The sequence below is a fragment of the Rhipicephalus microplus genome, chromosome 6, assembly GCF_043290135.1.
Source record: "Rhipicephalus microplus isolate Deutch F79 chromosome 6, USDA_Rmic, whole genome shotgun sequence".
NCBI classification, from domain to species: domain Eukaryota; kingdom Metazoa; phylum Arthropoda; class Arachnida; order Ixodida; family Ixodidae; genus Rhipicephalus; species Rhipicephalus microplus.
Window position 1 is genome coordinate 193,441,507 of NC_134705.1, and position 18,105 is coordinate 193,459,611.

General features: G+C 46.0%; 1 protein-coding gene across 2 annotated transcripts in view; it reads right to left on the reverse strand.

Annotated features, from left to right (window-relative positions):
• Positions 1 to 18,105, reverse strand: part of LOC142765099 (uncharacterized) — a 48,779-nt gene that overhangs the window by 28,828 nt on the left and 1,846 nt on the right. For both annotated transcript variants that reach the window (XM_075865666.1, XM_075865665.1), the window contains exons 2-4: positions 15,377 to 15,421; positions 10,240 to 10,296; positions 529 to 612 (exon numbers count right to left, since the gene is read on the reverse strand). In XM_075865666.1, coding sequence (XP_075721781.1) covers positions 529 to 612; positions 10,240 to 10,296; positions 15,377 to 15,421 — 186 coding nt within the window. The remainder of the gene's footprint in view (positions 1 to 528; positions 613 to 10,239; positions 10,297 to 15,376; positions 15,422 to 18,105) is intronic.

An 18,105-nucleotide genomic window follows, 5' to 3' on the forward strand; every position in this document is an offset into this window, starting at 1 on the left:
GGTGCACAGCAAGCTTGAAAAGGTTTCATGCATTAGGTGTTTCAAGTACGCACTTAATAACAGCACATTGCTATCACGTTCAACTCCTAAAAGCGAAGCTTCAGGGTCCCTAAATTCTTATTTAATTATAACAGCATGAATTGTGTATTACTGGTGCAATAAAACCAATATTTAGCTTTTAAAGCAGTCAGTACCTAAATCATTATGAAGGGGATTGAAATTCCCTTAACTAACTGGGAGCTCCTGGACCTTGGCTGCTTTCGCGGTTTAGGCTACCGCTAATATTTGGAAGACTCTATTAGTTCTACGCGTTGATGCGTCCTTGTGCTACATGATAAGGTTGTTAGGTTCCTGGCTCGTTAGTCATGAGCACGTCGAGAAAATTAAACTTAAATCTGTTGGTTTCTTTCAATGTTCGAGATCACTTGCTGGTTGTCATAATTGATAGTGTTGTACATTATTATTACGCAGGCATCATACAGCTATTGACTGTACTAAAAAGATGCTATAGTATGTAGTTACGCTCACCAGAAGACGGACCTACAGTAGAAGACGGTGTTGTGGACTCCGGTGTAGTCGCAGGTGCCGGTGTTGGTGGTGCTTCTCCGGTACCTAAAGGTAATAAAGGATTGTCAGTTTTACACGTAGAATACAATGTTGAATTCCATCTCAGTGCACAGCAAAGCTTCTTAAAGAGAGGTCCGAGTTGATAAACACATCTTTTTTAATATTAATTTTTTTTTGCTTGCGCAAGCTTTGCTTGTCTACTTTCGCGACAAAGAGAATCTTTCACAAAAAGAAAGTAAAGTAAACTTCACTTTACACTCGAAGTATATCAAATTAACATTGAAGTAGCACAAGGTAGCTTCTAAAACTAAGAGCTTATTGACTAGAGTTCCCTGGAAATTGCCACTTGGCTGCTTGCCATTGCATTTCGCATGAGGAGTTAGTCCACTAAAGCTTCACGCCCAAACTATATTTGGGGACAACTTTCTGTGGCAATGAAAGGAAAGCTACGGAGCCAAAGTGGGCATGTGCCACCACTTTATAATATAGTGCCACAGATGCGTCGGTGTTTTCCTCGTGAAAATAATAAAAAAGAACAACATTATTTTCTATTGTATGCTGTCTACAAGGAGACGCTGCACGCACCAAGGAGATATTATTAATTGTGCTTGCTTTCTAAAGAGTCATTTCGCATTATTGCGCATCTGCAATTGTCACATGTTTTAGTGCACCTCACAGTCGAAATGGCGTATTCATTTTTATATGTGCGCGCGTGTCGCCCTCCAGCTATGAATAATATGGGGGGGGGGGGGGGCTGCTATTACGATGACTTACCGAAGAGGCTTGTGTCGAATTTAACTTACTAATGGCTGTGTCAGAGGCGTGGCGAATTGTGTGCAGTGGGATTACATGATAACGGCCGTCTTTCGAAACGCGAGCCGAACCGGACTACTTCACGGAAGAGTACAGGAGCAGTAGCTGTGCCCACGTAGCTTTCCCTTCGTTGCCACAGAAAGTTGTCCTCGAGTATAGTCAAGATTGCCAAACTCTCACGGTATAAAAATTATTTTAGTAAACGTATCTTTTCTGAATACACGAGCTTTCACTTGTACCTTTAAAATGTGTTTACCTCAGGATCCATTTTGGGCAGCTTCCAGAGTTTGGACATCTTGTTTTTGGTACTTCTGATAGCCCGATTGAGATGAAATTCTGCCCACATATTCTTAATATGTGAGGAGTGCAAGTATCTTGTTTAAAATTTGATATCGCATGTATATCTATTACAAAACTAAGGTTTACGAAGAGAGATGTATTATAAAACTAACAAGAACTAACACTCTTCTAGCGTGGACGATTGCCCAGCCAAATATTCATTTAGCATTAAAGACCGTATTGCAAAATAACTTCAGCTTTTTGCGAAACTGGCGCTTGGTTCATCCTATGTGTTAAGCGGTTTATTGGCGGACACTCAGCGATGATTCACGACAGCGACAGTCAATGCGGGGATCGACTCTCTGCGCGAGCTGCTCTTCTTCTTATGAAAAGGGCGACCCACTAGAAAGCGCTGAAGAGGATGACCCACTGTTCAAAGGCTTTACCACAACTACCCCGGGTACGAAAAGGGAGCCGCCTGGCGACCTAACAGCTGGTTACAATGAGCGGGTCATGGTAGGCCTTGAGGCGCTCCACGTTAACAATGTCGCGTCCTCGACGATGCATGTCCGAAGATGGTTCGATGGGTTCAATCAAGTAGTTGACTGGGGAAGTGCATTTGACGACACGGTAGGGGCCTTCGTATTTGGGCAATAGTTTTGAAGATAGGCCAGTTGCAGTAGTTGGAATCGAGAGCCAGACGAGCGCTCCAGGGAGGAACGTGGGCGCAGTAGTGCTGGCGTCAGCGTGAATGGCTTTTTGCCGCTCTTGATCATGCACTGTAAAGGTCCTTGCAAGCTTTCGACACTCTTCAGCAAGCTTGGCTGTAGCAGAAATAGGCGCCCACTCGGACGGATCTGGCTTGTACGGAAGTATAGTGTCGATGGTGTGCGACGGGTGCCTTCCATATAATAAAAAGAAAGGTGAAAAGCCAGTAGTGCTTTGAGGGGCGGTGTTATATGCGTAGGTGACGAAGGGTAGAACGTCATCCCAATTTGTGTGATCGGCGGCGACGTACTTGGAAAGCATGTCGCCGAGCGTACGGTTGAAGCGTTCCATGAGGCCATTCGTCTGCGGGTAGTAAGCAGCAGTTTTGCGGTGAACAACGTTGCACTCTTTGAGAATGGCTTCGACGACTTCAGAGGAAGACGCGGCCTCGATCACTGAGCAGTTCCTGAGGAGGACCGTGTCGCAGCATGAATCGTTGGAGCAGGAAGGAGGCCACATCGCTCGCTGTAGCCGCGGGGAGAGCGGCAGTTTCGGCGTATCGCGTGAGGTGGTCCACAGCAACAATGACCCAGCGGTTACCAGCTGACGTTAGTGGAAGTGGCCCATACAAATCGATGCCAACGCGCCCAAACGGCCTGGCAGGGCAAGGTAGAGGTTGCAGACATACCGGCGACAGTTGCGTTGAAGTTTTGCGGCGCTGACATTCTATGCAGGAGCGAACGAATTTCTGCACGTAGCGGTACATGCCGCGCCAAAAGTACCGTTGGCGAATGCGGTGGTAAGTCTTCGATACCCCGGAGTGCGCACATTGCGGATCAGAATGAAAGAATTCGCATATGTCAGAGCGCAGACTGCGAGGTATGACTAGTAGCCACTGGCGGCCGTCACCGTTGTAATTGCGTCGGTGGAGGAGGTCGTCGCGAACGGCGAAATGGTGGGCTTGACGACGCAACGCGCGAGTGGATGGAGTGGATGGATCAGTCAGCAAGTCTATCAGTGAGGCAATCCATTGATCCTTGCGCTGTTCAGTAGCAATGGCATGAATGCTAATCGAAGAAATGGCAAGGTGAGACACTGAGTTGTTGGCATTGTCGTCAGGCAAGGGAGAGCGCGTCGGGCGTCAGCATGTTGCCTTCCATTGCGGTACAGCACGCGGATGTCATAGTCTTGCAGGCGAAGTGCCCACCGGGCGAGATGGCCTGAGGGATCTTTCAATGACGACAACCAGCATAGTGCGTGGTGGTCGGTGACGACATCAAATGGGCGACCATACAAATAAGGTCGGAACTTTGCAAGGGCCCAAATGATTGCCAAACATTCTTTCTCGGTGACTGTGTAATTAGTCTCGGCTTTAGTAAGCGTACGGCTCGCGTACGCCACGACATATTCCGGGAACCCTGGTTTGCGCTGCGCAAGGACAGCGCCGAGGCCGACACCACTGGCATCCGTGTGTACCTCTGTAGGGGCCGTAGGGTCGTAGTGGCGGAGTATGGGAGGCGACGTCAACAAACAACGAAGTGTTCTGAAAGCGTCGTCGCACTGTGATGACCACGAATGGAGAGGCCCGCTACTTCCGAGAAGCTTCGTCAGCGGCGATATGATAGTCGCGAAGTTTCGAATGAAGCGCCGAAAGTAGGAACACAGTCCTACGAAACTGCGCAGTTCCTTGACCGATGTCGGCTTGGGGAACTCGGTCACGGCTCGAAGCTTGGCTGGATCAGGGAGAATTCCGTTCTTGGACACGACGTAGCCGAGTATTGTCAGCTGCCAAGCTGCAAATTGGCACTTCTTTAGGTTCAGTTGCAGACTGGCGTTGCTCAGACGCGTTAAAACATGCCGAAGGCGTTGAAGATGCGTCGAGAAGTCAGGAGCGAAAACAACGACGTCATCGAGGTAGCGCAGGCGCGTGTGCCATTTCAGGTCACGCAGAACTGTATCCATCATGCGCTCAAAGGTGGCGGGCGCATTGCACAGCCCAAACGGCATAACGTTGAACTCGTACAAGCTGTCGGGGGTGACAAAAGCGGTCTTCGATCGAGCGTCCTCAGCCATAGGTACTTTCCAGTACCCTGAGCACAAATCGAGGGATGAAAAGAATTCTGCTCCTTGCAGGCTGTCAATCGCGTCATCTACCCGCGGTAGTGGATACACGTCCTTACGAGTGTTCTTGTTGAGGCGTCGGTAGTCCACACAGAACCGCACAGAACCGTCCTTCTTCGTGACGAGAACGACAGGAGATGCCCAGGGGCTGCTGGAGGGGCGAATAACATCGCGGCGAAGCATGTCGTCGACTTGCTCATTGATTACACGTCGTTCTGTGGGAGATACGCGATATGGACGTTGCCGCAGCGGTGGCTGTGCGCCTGTGTGGATGCGATGCGTAACGGTGGATGTGCGGCCGAGAGAAGGTTGAGTGACATCGAAAGAAGAGCGGAATTCTTCCAACAGGCCCAAAAGCTGGGAACGCTGGCCCTGCGTAAGGTCGTCGGGTAAGCAGGGACCAAATATATCATCGGATGTTGAAGCAGATGTCGAAACAGCACCAAGCGTACAGGAACTTGAGCAGTGCACGTCATCGGGTTGATCTATAACTTGCGTGTCTTCGATGGGTTCCACGCTGCCGAGACATTCCCCTCGCACCAACGTAACGCTGTACGGAGATGAGTTCACAACGAAAATAGTGGTGCTGCCGTGAGTGAGTTGCACGGTCGCGAAAGGAACCAGCAAACGTTTTCTTATGAAAACACGATGAGATGGCGAGAGGAGTGCAGCGGTGTCAGAAAGGCTTGCGCAGTAGAGCGACACCGCAACGGACGAGTTTGCAGGCACTTGAGTGTCGTCTCTGACGAGTACCTTGCTTGCAGCGGATGGACTGTCGGCCGGCGTCAAAGAAGAGAATGGCGTGAGTTCTATTTCTGCTGGTGCGCAATGAATGACGGCGTCGTGGCGGGAGAGAAAATCCCATCCTAGGATGACGTCGTGAGAGCATGAAGAAATTATGATGAATTCGACCGCATACATCACGTCCTGAATCATAAGGCGGGCTGTGCACATCGCCGTAGGGTGAATACTTTGGGCGCTGGCTGTACGGAGGGAGAGCCCACAAAGCGGCGTGGTCATTTTGCGCAGTAATCGGCTAAGTTTTTCGTCCATCACGGATACAGCGGCTCCAGTATCTACAAGGGCATATGCACGAACGCCATCGACAAGCACGTCTATCACGTTCGACGGGCTTTCCTGAGGGCTTCCGCAGTTCGACAGCGTCGCAGCCCTTGCCTCGTGGACTGCGACGACTAGTTTTCCTGGTCGCCCTCGAGTGGACGTGACCGCATTGGCGACAGTGAGCGACGTCGTGGAGATGGTGAACGGCGGGTAGGCGGAACGAGGCGGGACGACGGTGACATAGGCGGCGGTTGGTCATAAGAGCGGCTTGACTGGCTGGGAAAGCTGGAGGCGACCTGCGGTTGCTGCACACGATTGCAATAGCGTGCTACATGACCGACGCAACCACAAGCAAAGCAGATGGGGCGATTGTCAGCAGTGCGCCATTGGTTTGCGGGTCGCATCCATGTCGCAGAACGCGATTGGCGAGCCGGCTGCTGATATGAGTGCATGGTAGGTGGCACTCGGGCACGTGGGTGACGCCGGCGTATGTAGGCAAGACAGTTTCTCCAAAGGCCTGGGGCCTCGCGACGGTTTCGGTGTAATTTAGGGGAACAGTCGCAGAAATCGGTGGGGGCGGCCTGGCAACAACTTGGGCGTAGCTCAGTGGCACAGATGCAGGAGGCGGCTGGTGGTATTCAGGGACGACCTCCGCGATTTCCTGCTGAATGGCTCGGCGGAGCGGAGGTAGAAGTGCACTTGATGGCTGTTGAGCATGTTGTGGGGAAGCAAAAGCCAGTAGAGAGACCTGGCGGGCAACTTCCCCACGCACGAACGACTTGATTTCGGCGAGCAAGGTTGCGTGGTCAGTAACTGCTGACAAGGCCGAGAGATCAGCATCACGTGGTGGCGGTCGACGGGTCATCAAGCGCTGCCGCCGCAGCTCGTCGTAACTTTGGCATAACATGATGACTTCTGCCACAGTGCGGGGGTTCTTTGCCAGGAGCATGGTGAAGGCATCGTCGGCGATGCCTTTTAGAACATGCGTGATTTTGTCAGCCTCTGACATGTTCAGGTCGACTTTCTTGCACAAGTCAAGGATGTCCTCGATATAACTTGTGAAGGATTCGCCTGTCTGCTGGGCTCGTTCACGTAAACGCTGTTCAGCTTGCAGCCTACGAACAGCCGGGCGGCCGAACACGTCGACGACAGCGGTTTTAAAAGCGGACCATGTCGGGAAATCAGATGCGTGGTTGTTGTACCACATGCCGGCCACACCCGCGAGATATAAAAACAGGTTGCCCAGTTTACCTGCCTCGTCCCAATGGTTGGGGACGCTCACGCGTTCGTACATGGCCAGCCAGTCCTTGACGTCGGTGTCATCCGCTCCGGTGAAGACAGGAGGGTCGCGGATGCGGGGGACACCGGGACATGGCGTCGGCGTAGGAGGAAGCGTTTGCTGGGCGGCGTCTCGGTGCATGGTTGGAGGCACGGTACAGGATCGAAGCTCCAAGGGCATCGAATGCGGACCGAAGGTGTTTGAAGGGCACAGCACTCTCAGCACTCTCCACCAAATTGTTAAGCGGTTTATTGGCGGACACTCAGCGATGATTCACGACAGCGACAGTCAATGCGGGGATCGACCCTCTGCGCGAGCTGCTCTTCTTCTTATGAAAAGGGCGACCCACTAGAAGGCACTGAAGAGGACGACCCACTGTTCAAAGGCTTTACCACATATGAAACATGTGTTGGGTCTAGCCGGGCTTGCGGATCATGACGGTGTTATACACATTAAAATTGGCACAGAGAAGAACAGTGCTACCCCAGGAACAATTTGGATGCGGGAACATATATCCGACACCACTCTACTTGACCAAGGTTCACTAGATATAATGAATTAAAGGAGGCAATTTTGAGGGCTCGTTTTTTTTTTCTCTCCTTTGCACAACCTTAGTGAACATCAGCAGATAATAAGTTTAGCTAAGGTGTAGAGAGCGTGAATTGCAACATTTTAAGTATAACATAGCAATTGAAGCGTAGATATAAAGTGGACGAAAAAAAGAACTTGCCACTGGCAGGGATAAGAATGCAAGCTTCTGATAGCCGATGCTTTTACTGAATTAGTTACGATGAAGGTCGTCCCGTCATCTGGTATTTAGATTACTGACCCTTGCCCCGCCGCGGTGGTCTAGTGGCTAAGGTACTCGGCTGCTGACCCGCAGGTCGCGGGTTCATATCCCGGCTGCGGCGGCTGCATTTCCGATGGAGGCGGAAATGTCGAGGCCCGTGTGCTCAGATTTGGGTGCACGTTAAAGAACCCCAGGTGGTCAAAATTTCCGGAGCCCTCCACTACGGCGTCTCTCATAATCATATGGTGGTTTTGGGACGTTAAACCCCACAAATCAATCAGATTACTGACCCTTAAGCCTTTGCATCCTACCTGAAGACCTTAAATCTGCCGGAACGAGACTCTCGCTACAAATGAATGAAGGAAGTTTAGCTTTATTCCACTTTGCTACCTTCGTATATATGTCACAATTATACTACAGCCCACTACGCTTTTTTTGGCTTTATTATCTGCTGGTTTTCATTATGATTGTGACGAACAGCAGAAAAAAAACTGGCCCTAAAAATTCTCTTTCTTTATTGAATAATAAAGAGGATTTCGTTCCGGCAGATTTGATTCATTCAAGTGTACTTACACAAGGCTTTATTGGCCATGTGTCTGCTCATTAAGGACCACATTGTACGTGGTGCCAGCTGGGAAAGAAAACAGTCTGTCCCACTCATCATCATGTCTATGAGCACCGCTTCGTTACAACCACGGATTTTTACGCGCATAAATGCGCGTAAAAATTGAGGTGGGGTGCGGATGACCGCACCCCACCTCAATTTTGTCAAGGGTATTGTGTGCGTGATCCGTATGTCACACGTTTTGTCCCTGCCGGCAAGTTGTTTTAGGGGCGAAGCTCCTTAAAGCGGCACCCGTTCGTCCCTTGTCGTAGTCGTAGTGCATAACCAGTCTTACGTTTTGACTTGCAAGGTGGTGCCAGTGGGACGTTTCTCCTGTGCGTTGTTAACAATAAAAAATTTGCAGCGTGCGCGTTAACTAAAAGCCGAATTCTCCTGTCTCCAATTCCCAATTAGTAGACATTGGCATAAACTTTGAGCACTATCTGACAAAAAAGGCTACGTTGTACTCGCTGGGCGTAACCTCATTTGTTTTAGAAAGGTTTAGCGAGCGTTGGGCCACAGTGCTACGAATACAGTGAACTAGTATATACCATGAACTCGAGGTAGTTAAAGGTGGGAAGTAGACACGAAGCGCGAGCCGTAAGAAAGTGTGCGTGTGCCACCTCTCGTTTAGTTCTTGGAATGTCCGCTGGATGGCGGTGCTTCTATATGCGGAATACATGATGAAAAGATGCGAGATGGTGGTACTTGGAGTGTTGACTAGATGGACGAACTGACACACAGACAAATGCATAGACGGACGGAGGGCTGCACGGACGGATGGACGCATGGATGAACGCAGGGGCGGATGCATAGACGAACGCAAGGATGAACGCACGGATGGACGTGTAGGCGCACGAACAGACGCATGCACGGCCAGGCGGATGGACGCATGGACGGACGGATGCTTTGCCCAACTCTCCATCATTCACCCCATGGATATGCTGCCATTTTTTTCGTCCACTTGGGTCTCTTCTTATCTACATCACAATTACCACAACATACTTCAAGCATTCTAATTAACATCCACTACACCTTCTTATATTATATATCTGCTTGCTTTCATTAAGGATTTGCTAGACGTAGAGTTATGGGCGTATCTTGACTCAAATTAACTAATACATTTTTACCAAGTGGAAACCTTTGCGTGTTGCTAGAACTAGAAGTAATCCGCTTAGCTATTATATAAATTCAACACCTGTGGATGCTGTAAACACATCTATATGGTTATTCTTGACGGCGTCACTCTTCTAATGCCCCTTGTTAATATTAGACATTATATTATGCTTGTTTGTTCAAGAGAATTTAGGGGCTGTAAATTATTGTATATTGATACTGCAACGTTAACCAACATTCACGAAGGTCTAACTCTGTATCTAGGCTGATGTAATTAAGCCTCCTTTACTATAGTTTCAAATCATAGAGATGCAGCATACCAAGAAAAGGCTACACGTATTTCATCGTACTGTTGCACAACTATTTATAGCGCACTCGACCACCAGAAATTTCAAACAAATGCCACATTGGCAAAAAAAATGGTGCTAAACCATCAGATGCAAAGGAAGAAAAGAAGGAAAATAAACTTATTTTGATCCTGCGGAGCGCGACCGGATCACGCGCCCGGTTCAGTCACACGTAGGGACCGGCAAGCTTGGCTTGCCGGTTCCTACGTGTGCAGCGCTCATTTTCGTGTTCATCAATGCATTGAAGACATCTACCTGGCACTAATATGGCCATCCTTGAAAACGAATAAATTCAAGAAGCTGGCGTTTTGCCACCCGCAGCCACACAAATGAGTCATAACAAAACTGTCAGTATTTTGTTTGTAGGTAATATAGTCTTTGCGTCATCATTCCATTGTATATGGCCATATGGCATTGAGAATCAAATAAATAAGTAAATATATATATACCCAAATAAATCAACAATTAAGCACCACAAAGGCACTCTGTTGTTTACAGCGTATATCTGTTCTGTAACATTCCGTGAAGAAATTTCTATTGTCGTGATACTCACCCTTCTGCTTTTCAGATCCTCGTGGTGGCTTTCCTTTCATACTTGACGGTTTTCGAGCTGAAAAAAAATTGTGAAAAGACACGTTAGCTTGGCGGGCTGTGTTTGAACAGTAAAAAGGGAATGTACATCGAGCAGCATGTACTGAGTATAGATTTATAGTTCCAACCGAACGGGTTATACCTATCAGTGGTTAGAAAGTACTACATAACGCGCTGGGAGTATCGTCCGTTTAAGAGCACTGCAAACTGCACTATATGATTGCGACTAAGTTTACTGAAAGCAAAAAGACACGGAAGTATGCATAAATGACGTAGAGTACTAGAAATTGTCATAACACAACGCTACTTTTTAACCAAGTCTTATTCGTTAAGGTGCCTGGCAGTATGTACACGCCTTAGATGAGTATTATCTAATTTTTCCCTTACGCTTAATTTTGAGACTCCTTCTATACGCTGTTTATATGTCAATGTGCCCTTTACCAACACGTTCAACTTATCTTTACCGCACTCCCAAAAATGCTTGCGCACCGTTAGTGCGAACTCAAGTAAATGGAGTGCATTCAGTACCCACACGCCATTTCTTCCTCTCATTATGGCCTGGTGTGATGAGCAACAGCCCGTGGTCTCTGCAATTAGCTCCGTCAACACGCCGTTGCCGGTGCCGATCGCATAGGCCGCGAACTATCACACATAGCGAGCGTGTTTGCCTCAAAGCGAGTGTTTTCTAATAAAGCTTCATTCTTCAATGCAAGGGTCTCAATTCCATTCAGCGAGTGGGGCACATTCACGAAATTCAATCTTCCCCAAATGTCCACACACTTAGAAATGCTGAATCTGGTTGCACAGAGTGGGTAGTTGTAATACTAGCCAACGATGGTGTTTCAAATACACTCTTTGCCATATCTTGTAAGTGGGTGATTTCTGAAGATTTCACATGAGGTCAATTCCACATTCAGATCACAAAACTCGGTATATCTTATCTACCCAATTTTTCTGATAGTATCGTACATCGGGACCCAATGGCCGAATAGCACGAATTCACAATTTGTATTCAAAAAAAGTGTTACAACGAAAGCTGTTATGAAATCACAACTTGGGTCACGCGCAGTTGTCCGCCACCGCCGCTGCCTGTAACCACATCGCGTGAAATTACAAAAAAAAAAAACTAGCACCAAGGACAGAGTGGGGCTTGAAACCCACGTCTTCTTGGTGCGAGCCCAGTATTCTACCACTAAGCCATGCCGGTGCTTGTGACTTGTTGGCAAACTTGCCTTAGGCAGTAGGGATGACGTCGGGAAAGCAATCGCGTTAATACGACATATAAAGCGTCGTAAAACAGCGACAGATCATATGGTGGTTTTGGGACGTTAAAGTACACATATCAATCAAAACAGTGAAGAAAAAACCAGTCGTCACACAATGCCAATAGTGTAGCAAGTCGGCCGTTCATTGCTCCAATAAATTAAAATGCTTCTTCTTGTTCATCTAATAAATATGGTGCATACACACTTCAGCCATTATTCCTCATCGTCATCAGCCACTGCATGAACAATTGGCACAACATGTTTTGGAAGTGTTTAGATGATACTACGCTACTCAGAATAATAACAAAAATAGCATAGCGAATGCCGGCCTACTACCCAAAAAACTATTTTGAATGCCCTAGTGGGTATCTAGCAAGTGTGCTTGCAGCAGTTACCCAATGAGTGTTTAAAAAACGCTCCGAAGGGCCACTTTTCTAGCTTTCGCTGTGGTTGTGCTGCACCTCCCGCGCAAACCTAACGTTTTTTTTTTCTTAAGAAGTTAAAAACCGACAAGAGTTGTCAGGTGACGGAAACCCTTTTACTAGCTTACTTGCGGTCTAGACGCCGCCGGCATAAGTAAAATTTATTGTGTAACGTATATGAGGGGGTGGTGGTGGCGTTTGTGGTGTTGCAACAGGCAGGGTTAGCCCTGCGTAAATAGGCGGCAATTGTTCCGCCCGAGGATCTTCTGAATTCAACCTACGTTCCAGCACTCTGTGCAATAGGGTGACAAAGTCGCAACCATGCGGACGGTGGTCTTCGGGTTGCAATGTGGTGCCCACCAGTTTGCACTGTCAGCGTTTTTGATTTCTTTATTTGAAAAGAGCGTCACGAAAAGCCTTGACGTAGTTTTCGTTCAACTTTATTGGTTTATTATTGTCACGTTTTCAGAAACAAAAAATGCGCACGCTGCCCATCTGCGAGTACTGAATTGATGTGGCAAACCACTCAAGTGCGTTTCATAGAAAAGATTGTTTTCTTTGCTCAACACTTTGTACTCTTCGAAAATGCATCATCATTGTTATACCTGTAACCCGAAATGATGAAAAAGAGTGTGATTGTAATTTCTTGTAATTACAAATATCTAATTAAAAAGATGCAAGGAATACGACGAACGAAATGGGAGACAGACAAACACACGGGGTGCCTTTTCATTCGTCATTTTCTTTGCGACTTCTTTTTTGAGTCGTGCAATACCAACGCGCCCATTTGTCCACTATCACGACGTATGTCCTTTACGCAGTAGGGACAATGCTCTGGACGCACAATGATCGAGAATTCACAAATTAGTTCTGATATAAATGTAGCAACACCTTCTTTTTTTCTTTAGAATATAATTGTGACGTTCTCTGAAATCGACCCAGATAGTCTTGACCAAAAGGGAGAGGGTTTTTTTTTTGTGTGTGTGTGATAAGCTTTCAATGGACCAAGAGTTTCGTTTTCAGGTATCTTGAGCTACGAAATTCATTACTTGAAAAAATTGGAGAAATACAAATATAGATGCCTAATACTCTAATACACGTCTATCAGTACTGTAAATGTCCCCAAGTTAACAAGTTTACAGAAACACCTGTTGCAGAAATGCTGCGTATCTATAGAGTTTTCTTAACAAATAAATCACTCAAAATTTGAGAAGATCAAGCGGGCTATTTCTCCAATACTTCTCTTTGTACTACGAAAAAAGACATTTGTAATAGTTAGCTTGCGTTGCTGCTATCATGGTCGCGAATATGAGAAAAGTTAGTTTTATTGCGACACTAATTATATAAAAACTTCGGCTCCTTTCTGTCATTTCCGTCACCATTATGTCCCGGATATTTATATGTATCTACATATATTAAACGCACAAATAAAAATAATTTAGAATAAAAATTTCAAGGCAAACTACTAAGGGTTTCAGCCGCTGACCCAACGCTCCTCATCGCGCTGCGTTAATCAACTGGGCAGCGCCACTCATGCTATCTCACTAACGCCGAGTTATTTACATACAACATTTGCCTCTTGCTTACTGTCAATGGAGTTAAAATAAACAGTCCTTTTGGTCAAGAATATTTCTCATATGTCCAGTGACAGTAATTAAACTGTTTTACATTAACTGTCGGTTTCATGGCCAATCGCCCGTTGAAGGTAGGAGCCATATATCAAAAAACAAGCAAACTTTTCCAACCATCTAGTTGCTTCTGGCATCAATGTCCACACTGCTGTGTCTCGGACAACCTGAAGTGAACGTTTTGGTGAAGTGCATGGGAAGTGCACTTCTTGCTACAGTCGCAGGTATCGTACACGTCGAGTGAGGTCAAGAAATGAGACACCGGACAAACGATGTTCAAAACGCAATATGTATAGTTGGGCCTTTGGGATGCTACTGTGTGTTGTGAGAACACCTGCGAAACATCTCTAACGCGCACAGAAGCAGGGTGGGCTCGCATACGTGCTCAGGCACGCTATAAACGTGCAACTGAGCGCGAGGGAAACACTGCAGCTCAACGCACATTCGACCGTGTTCACTACGCTTTGTGTGGTTCCTGAAATCCTAGACTTATTTCGTATAACAGTCCGATGCGTTGTCATCGCATTCGTTGCGTCGGCCTTTTGCCGAAACTGTGATTTTTCTCAAATAGCTTTCACACTGCAGCGCTTGTCAATTTCGTCTTTGTTCAAACTTTTGGTTGTGGAAACAAGTCGCGAGTTCATTTTTCGGTCGTTGGTTCATGATACTCAAAATTATCGGGAGAATCAGAGCCACCTCATATATAAGCACGTCTTGTCATCTTTCGTGTAATTGACAGTCAACAAAACAACACCGATCACATGGTAGAAATCGGTAAGTGGATTACAAAATATAGACCTTTCAGTGCCCATTTATGTCTTACCACGTAGTTTTTCATAGTGCGTTCCTCGGAACCTAGGAGTTCCACAGGTGTCTCCTCGGGGTTCTGTGCGTCACTTATCTACGTTGCTTGATTTCGCACTTGCCAAGCCAGTTCGATGGCGTAACCGAGGAGCTATCCATCTAAGAACCCTTCATGATTGCTCACGCCCATTTGTTGATGAAACGAAAGTGCACTCAGCTGCACCACACTGGAATTTGTTGTAAATATTTACCGTTGAATTTATAGAGTCTGATCGAAGTTTCAACCCAATGAAAAATACATGCATCAAGTCTGTGTGTGTGTGTGTGTGCGTGCGTGTGTGTGTGTGTGTGTGTGTGTGTGTGTGTGTGTGTGTGTGTGTGTGTGTGTGTGTGTGTGTGTGTGTGTGTGTGTGTGTGTGTGTGTGTGTGTGTGTGTGTGTGAGCTCACGCGGAGGGGGGAGGGGTTACTGGCACTAAATTCAGCTTAGCAGAGTTCCTTTGGACCACAGTGTTTGAGAACTCCCGTATTAACACAACTTGATCGCTTGGCGTGGTTCCCGAAAATAGTTATTAGGAATAAATGCATATACAGGGGCTGATCCACAAATCCAACACATGACTCATCCCACAGACGGTATATATATATATATATATATATATATATATATATATATATATATATATATATATATATATATATATATATACATATATAGTATTTGTGTGTGTGTGTGAATAATTGTTCTTGGATTACACGTTACATGTTAAAATATGTTTACTCAGGTGCAGCCGAGTAAGGAAGCCGAGTATAACGAGCAGCCGAGTAAGGAAGAGCATGTAGCCAGGAAGTTGACAAGACATTTACGAAGCATGATATGTATGATGTTACTACGAGGTCACTCGAGCTACAATAAGTAACCTTCGCGCTCATAACGCTACATTTGGCTACATTCTCTCAACAGGTCGAATTCACTACTTACTTGGACGTTTTCTTCTTGTACCTCCCACGCGTCGGCTGCCTCCCCCTGAAAATAACAAAAATGCATATGTACAGTAGTCGAAAACGTCCAGCGTTATAGTTTGTTTTATGTGCTCTGCCCTATGGTTGAGCCAAGGCATGTTTTACGTTTCTCAGGTTTGTCTTCTTTAAAATCAGAATCTGAGAAAGTTTAAAACTCCGGATAACCGTTTCGGAGTGCCATGAGACGCGTTTTTTGATACTGATATGCTAAGGCCAGGGTCGACGAAGAATATAAGCACGTGACTTCCGTCATGACTGTAGTGTCACCAAAATGGCCGTGGACACAAGCGAGAACCACATGAAACATTTCTGAGTTATCAGATATTGATAATTATAATATATGTGGTTTAATGTCCTAAATCACCATATTATTATGAGAGACACCGCAATAGAGGGCTCCGGAAATATCGACCACCTGGGGTTCTTCAGCGTGCACTCAAATCTGAGCACATGGGCGTACAACATTTTCACCTCCATCGAAAATGCAGCTGCAGCAACCTCGATTCCATCCCGCAACCTGTGGGTTAGCAACCAAGTATCTTGGCCACTATACCACCACGGTGGGGCTGTTGTGTTATCATACCAGGGAATCTAAACCAAACATTTTGCATAGTGGTTACGTACTGACAGTAGAGGCGCAGCCCTGCTTGAAACTAATACAAAAAGACGCCTTACAGATGCGTCATGTCAGACAAAACGTTAGGATAAAGGATGTAGCAGTACGGAATAAAAAGTGACAATCCAGTTGGGCATCACATCATAAGAGCTATAAAAAAGTGGTATTTTTAAATATTTCAATTAATCCCGAAAGGGCTCAAACATAATTCACGAAGTCGTTTTCATTTCGTATCGAAATTGCTTAAGACCCCTTCTGTGTCAGCTGCGGTAGCCAAGAGGCACTACAGCACATGTTCTGCGACGGTCCTGGCTACAATGCGCAGAGAAAATCACTTGGAGTAGCGCTACTTCGCATATATCGCCGACCGATGACAGCGGAAATCATTCTGGAATGTCATCCGTATAGCTCATCGCTAGTGAAGGCGACGCAAGCCGTCCTCAGCTTCTTGAAGGCGACAGACTTGGGCCGATGGTTATTGACTAGCAGCGTTATGATGACTCTGAAGTGCGATTTTGACTGCGCCTGTTCTCCTCTCTCTCTCTCTCTCTCTCTCTCTCTCTCTCTCTCTCTCTCCTTTTTTCATCTTTCAAACTCCCTCATCTCTGTCTCAATTGTGGGGTATACCACACCGGTCGTACTAGACTGCTTAACATTCCCGCCTTTCTCTTCTGTTCCTTTCTTCCTTGGTACTTGGCAACTTCGTAAAGCGATCCATGATCTAGCAGAACTTGCATCAGGCTCTCTCACGCGCATTGACGTTGTCATGACTGAATCGGACCAGCGAAGCACGTTCAAGAAGAAACACGCGCTTTCTCACGTTTCCGGCGCATATTGCTATCAGCCACTTTTGTATCCACTAAATTGAGTGCGACACAAACAGCTGGGTCACCGACGAAACCACATAGTCAAATCGAATTTTTTGCCAGGGATGTGGCAGTAACTTAAGCGTCAACAAGAGCAGATTCATATATAAAGGCTGCCATACTAACCCACTAATAATGCACACCACAACAGTTTTATTTATGAAGGTCCAACACATCTGCAACTACTTATAGAGAGATGTGTTTCATTATCGTGTATAATTTATTCCTACAAAAAATCAGGAACGACCTCTGTGTGAAATATTTGTTCATGTTCGTCATACTTCCGACTATAAATGGAGGCTGACTAAAAAGTGGTGAATGAATTATAAAGCTGGGAAATGTTCCAGCTAGTTTTCCTCTTCTTCAATGTGTGTCACTTTTAAATTGGTATAACTTAGTCAGCACCACGAGTGTTTTTTTCGTCACCTTGCAAAATATCGGTTTTAACTTCTTTTTACTTCGTTCTCACTGTTGAACTACTTCAGGGGCAGTACTTTTTTTCATTGACTCACCAAAATGGAGAGCTCACATATCTTTCTTGCTTACGCGTGTCACTCTGTTTTAAATTATTCATAGAGTGCGGCCAAATAAGTATCTTTAGGCAAAAGTGAGTTGCTGAAAGAATGACATGACATGTAATATTTGGATAATTATTGCTGATCACGATATGCTGTCTTGGGTATTTATTCACCGTCCAATACCTCCGTATTGCTTAAGAAGCCAGGCAGCTGCTGTCAGAAGTATACACCACACAAAGCGATTACGAAATGACGCAATTTTTTATCCTTACTGGTAGTTCACATTTTACTCAGCCGTTACTGCATCCATATTTTGTTGTTTAGTTCAATGCTATGAAGTTTACAATTATTTCATATCATCATTGAAAGTAAACTTGGAAGAAAGGCTGTGTTTGTCATTTTAGGAGAAGCCGAGCGTTCTCGATACAGACAAAACAATGAGTGCATACTGGTTTCCCGATAATACACGCAAAATATAAAATTTGATGTGCTGTACAAGTTAGAATATACATGACCACCAATGCTATAGTGACAAACAATAACATACGTAAACAATTTTTTTCTGGCGCAAATTCCGAATTATAATTTATGATGTACGTCAAGACAGTGCAAGCCTGTTCTATCCACCTCTTTACAGCCTTCAATAATTCATTCAGCTAACTTGTGGAGCGCTAAGAGCGCTGCATAT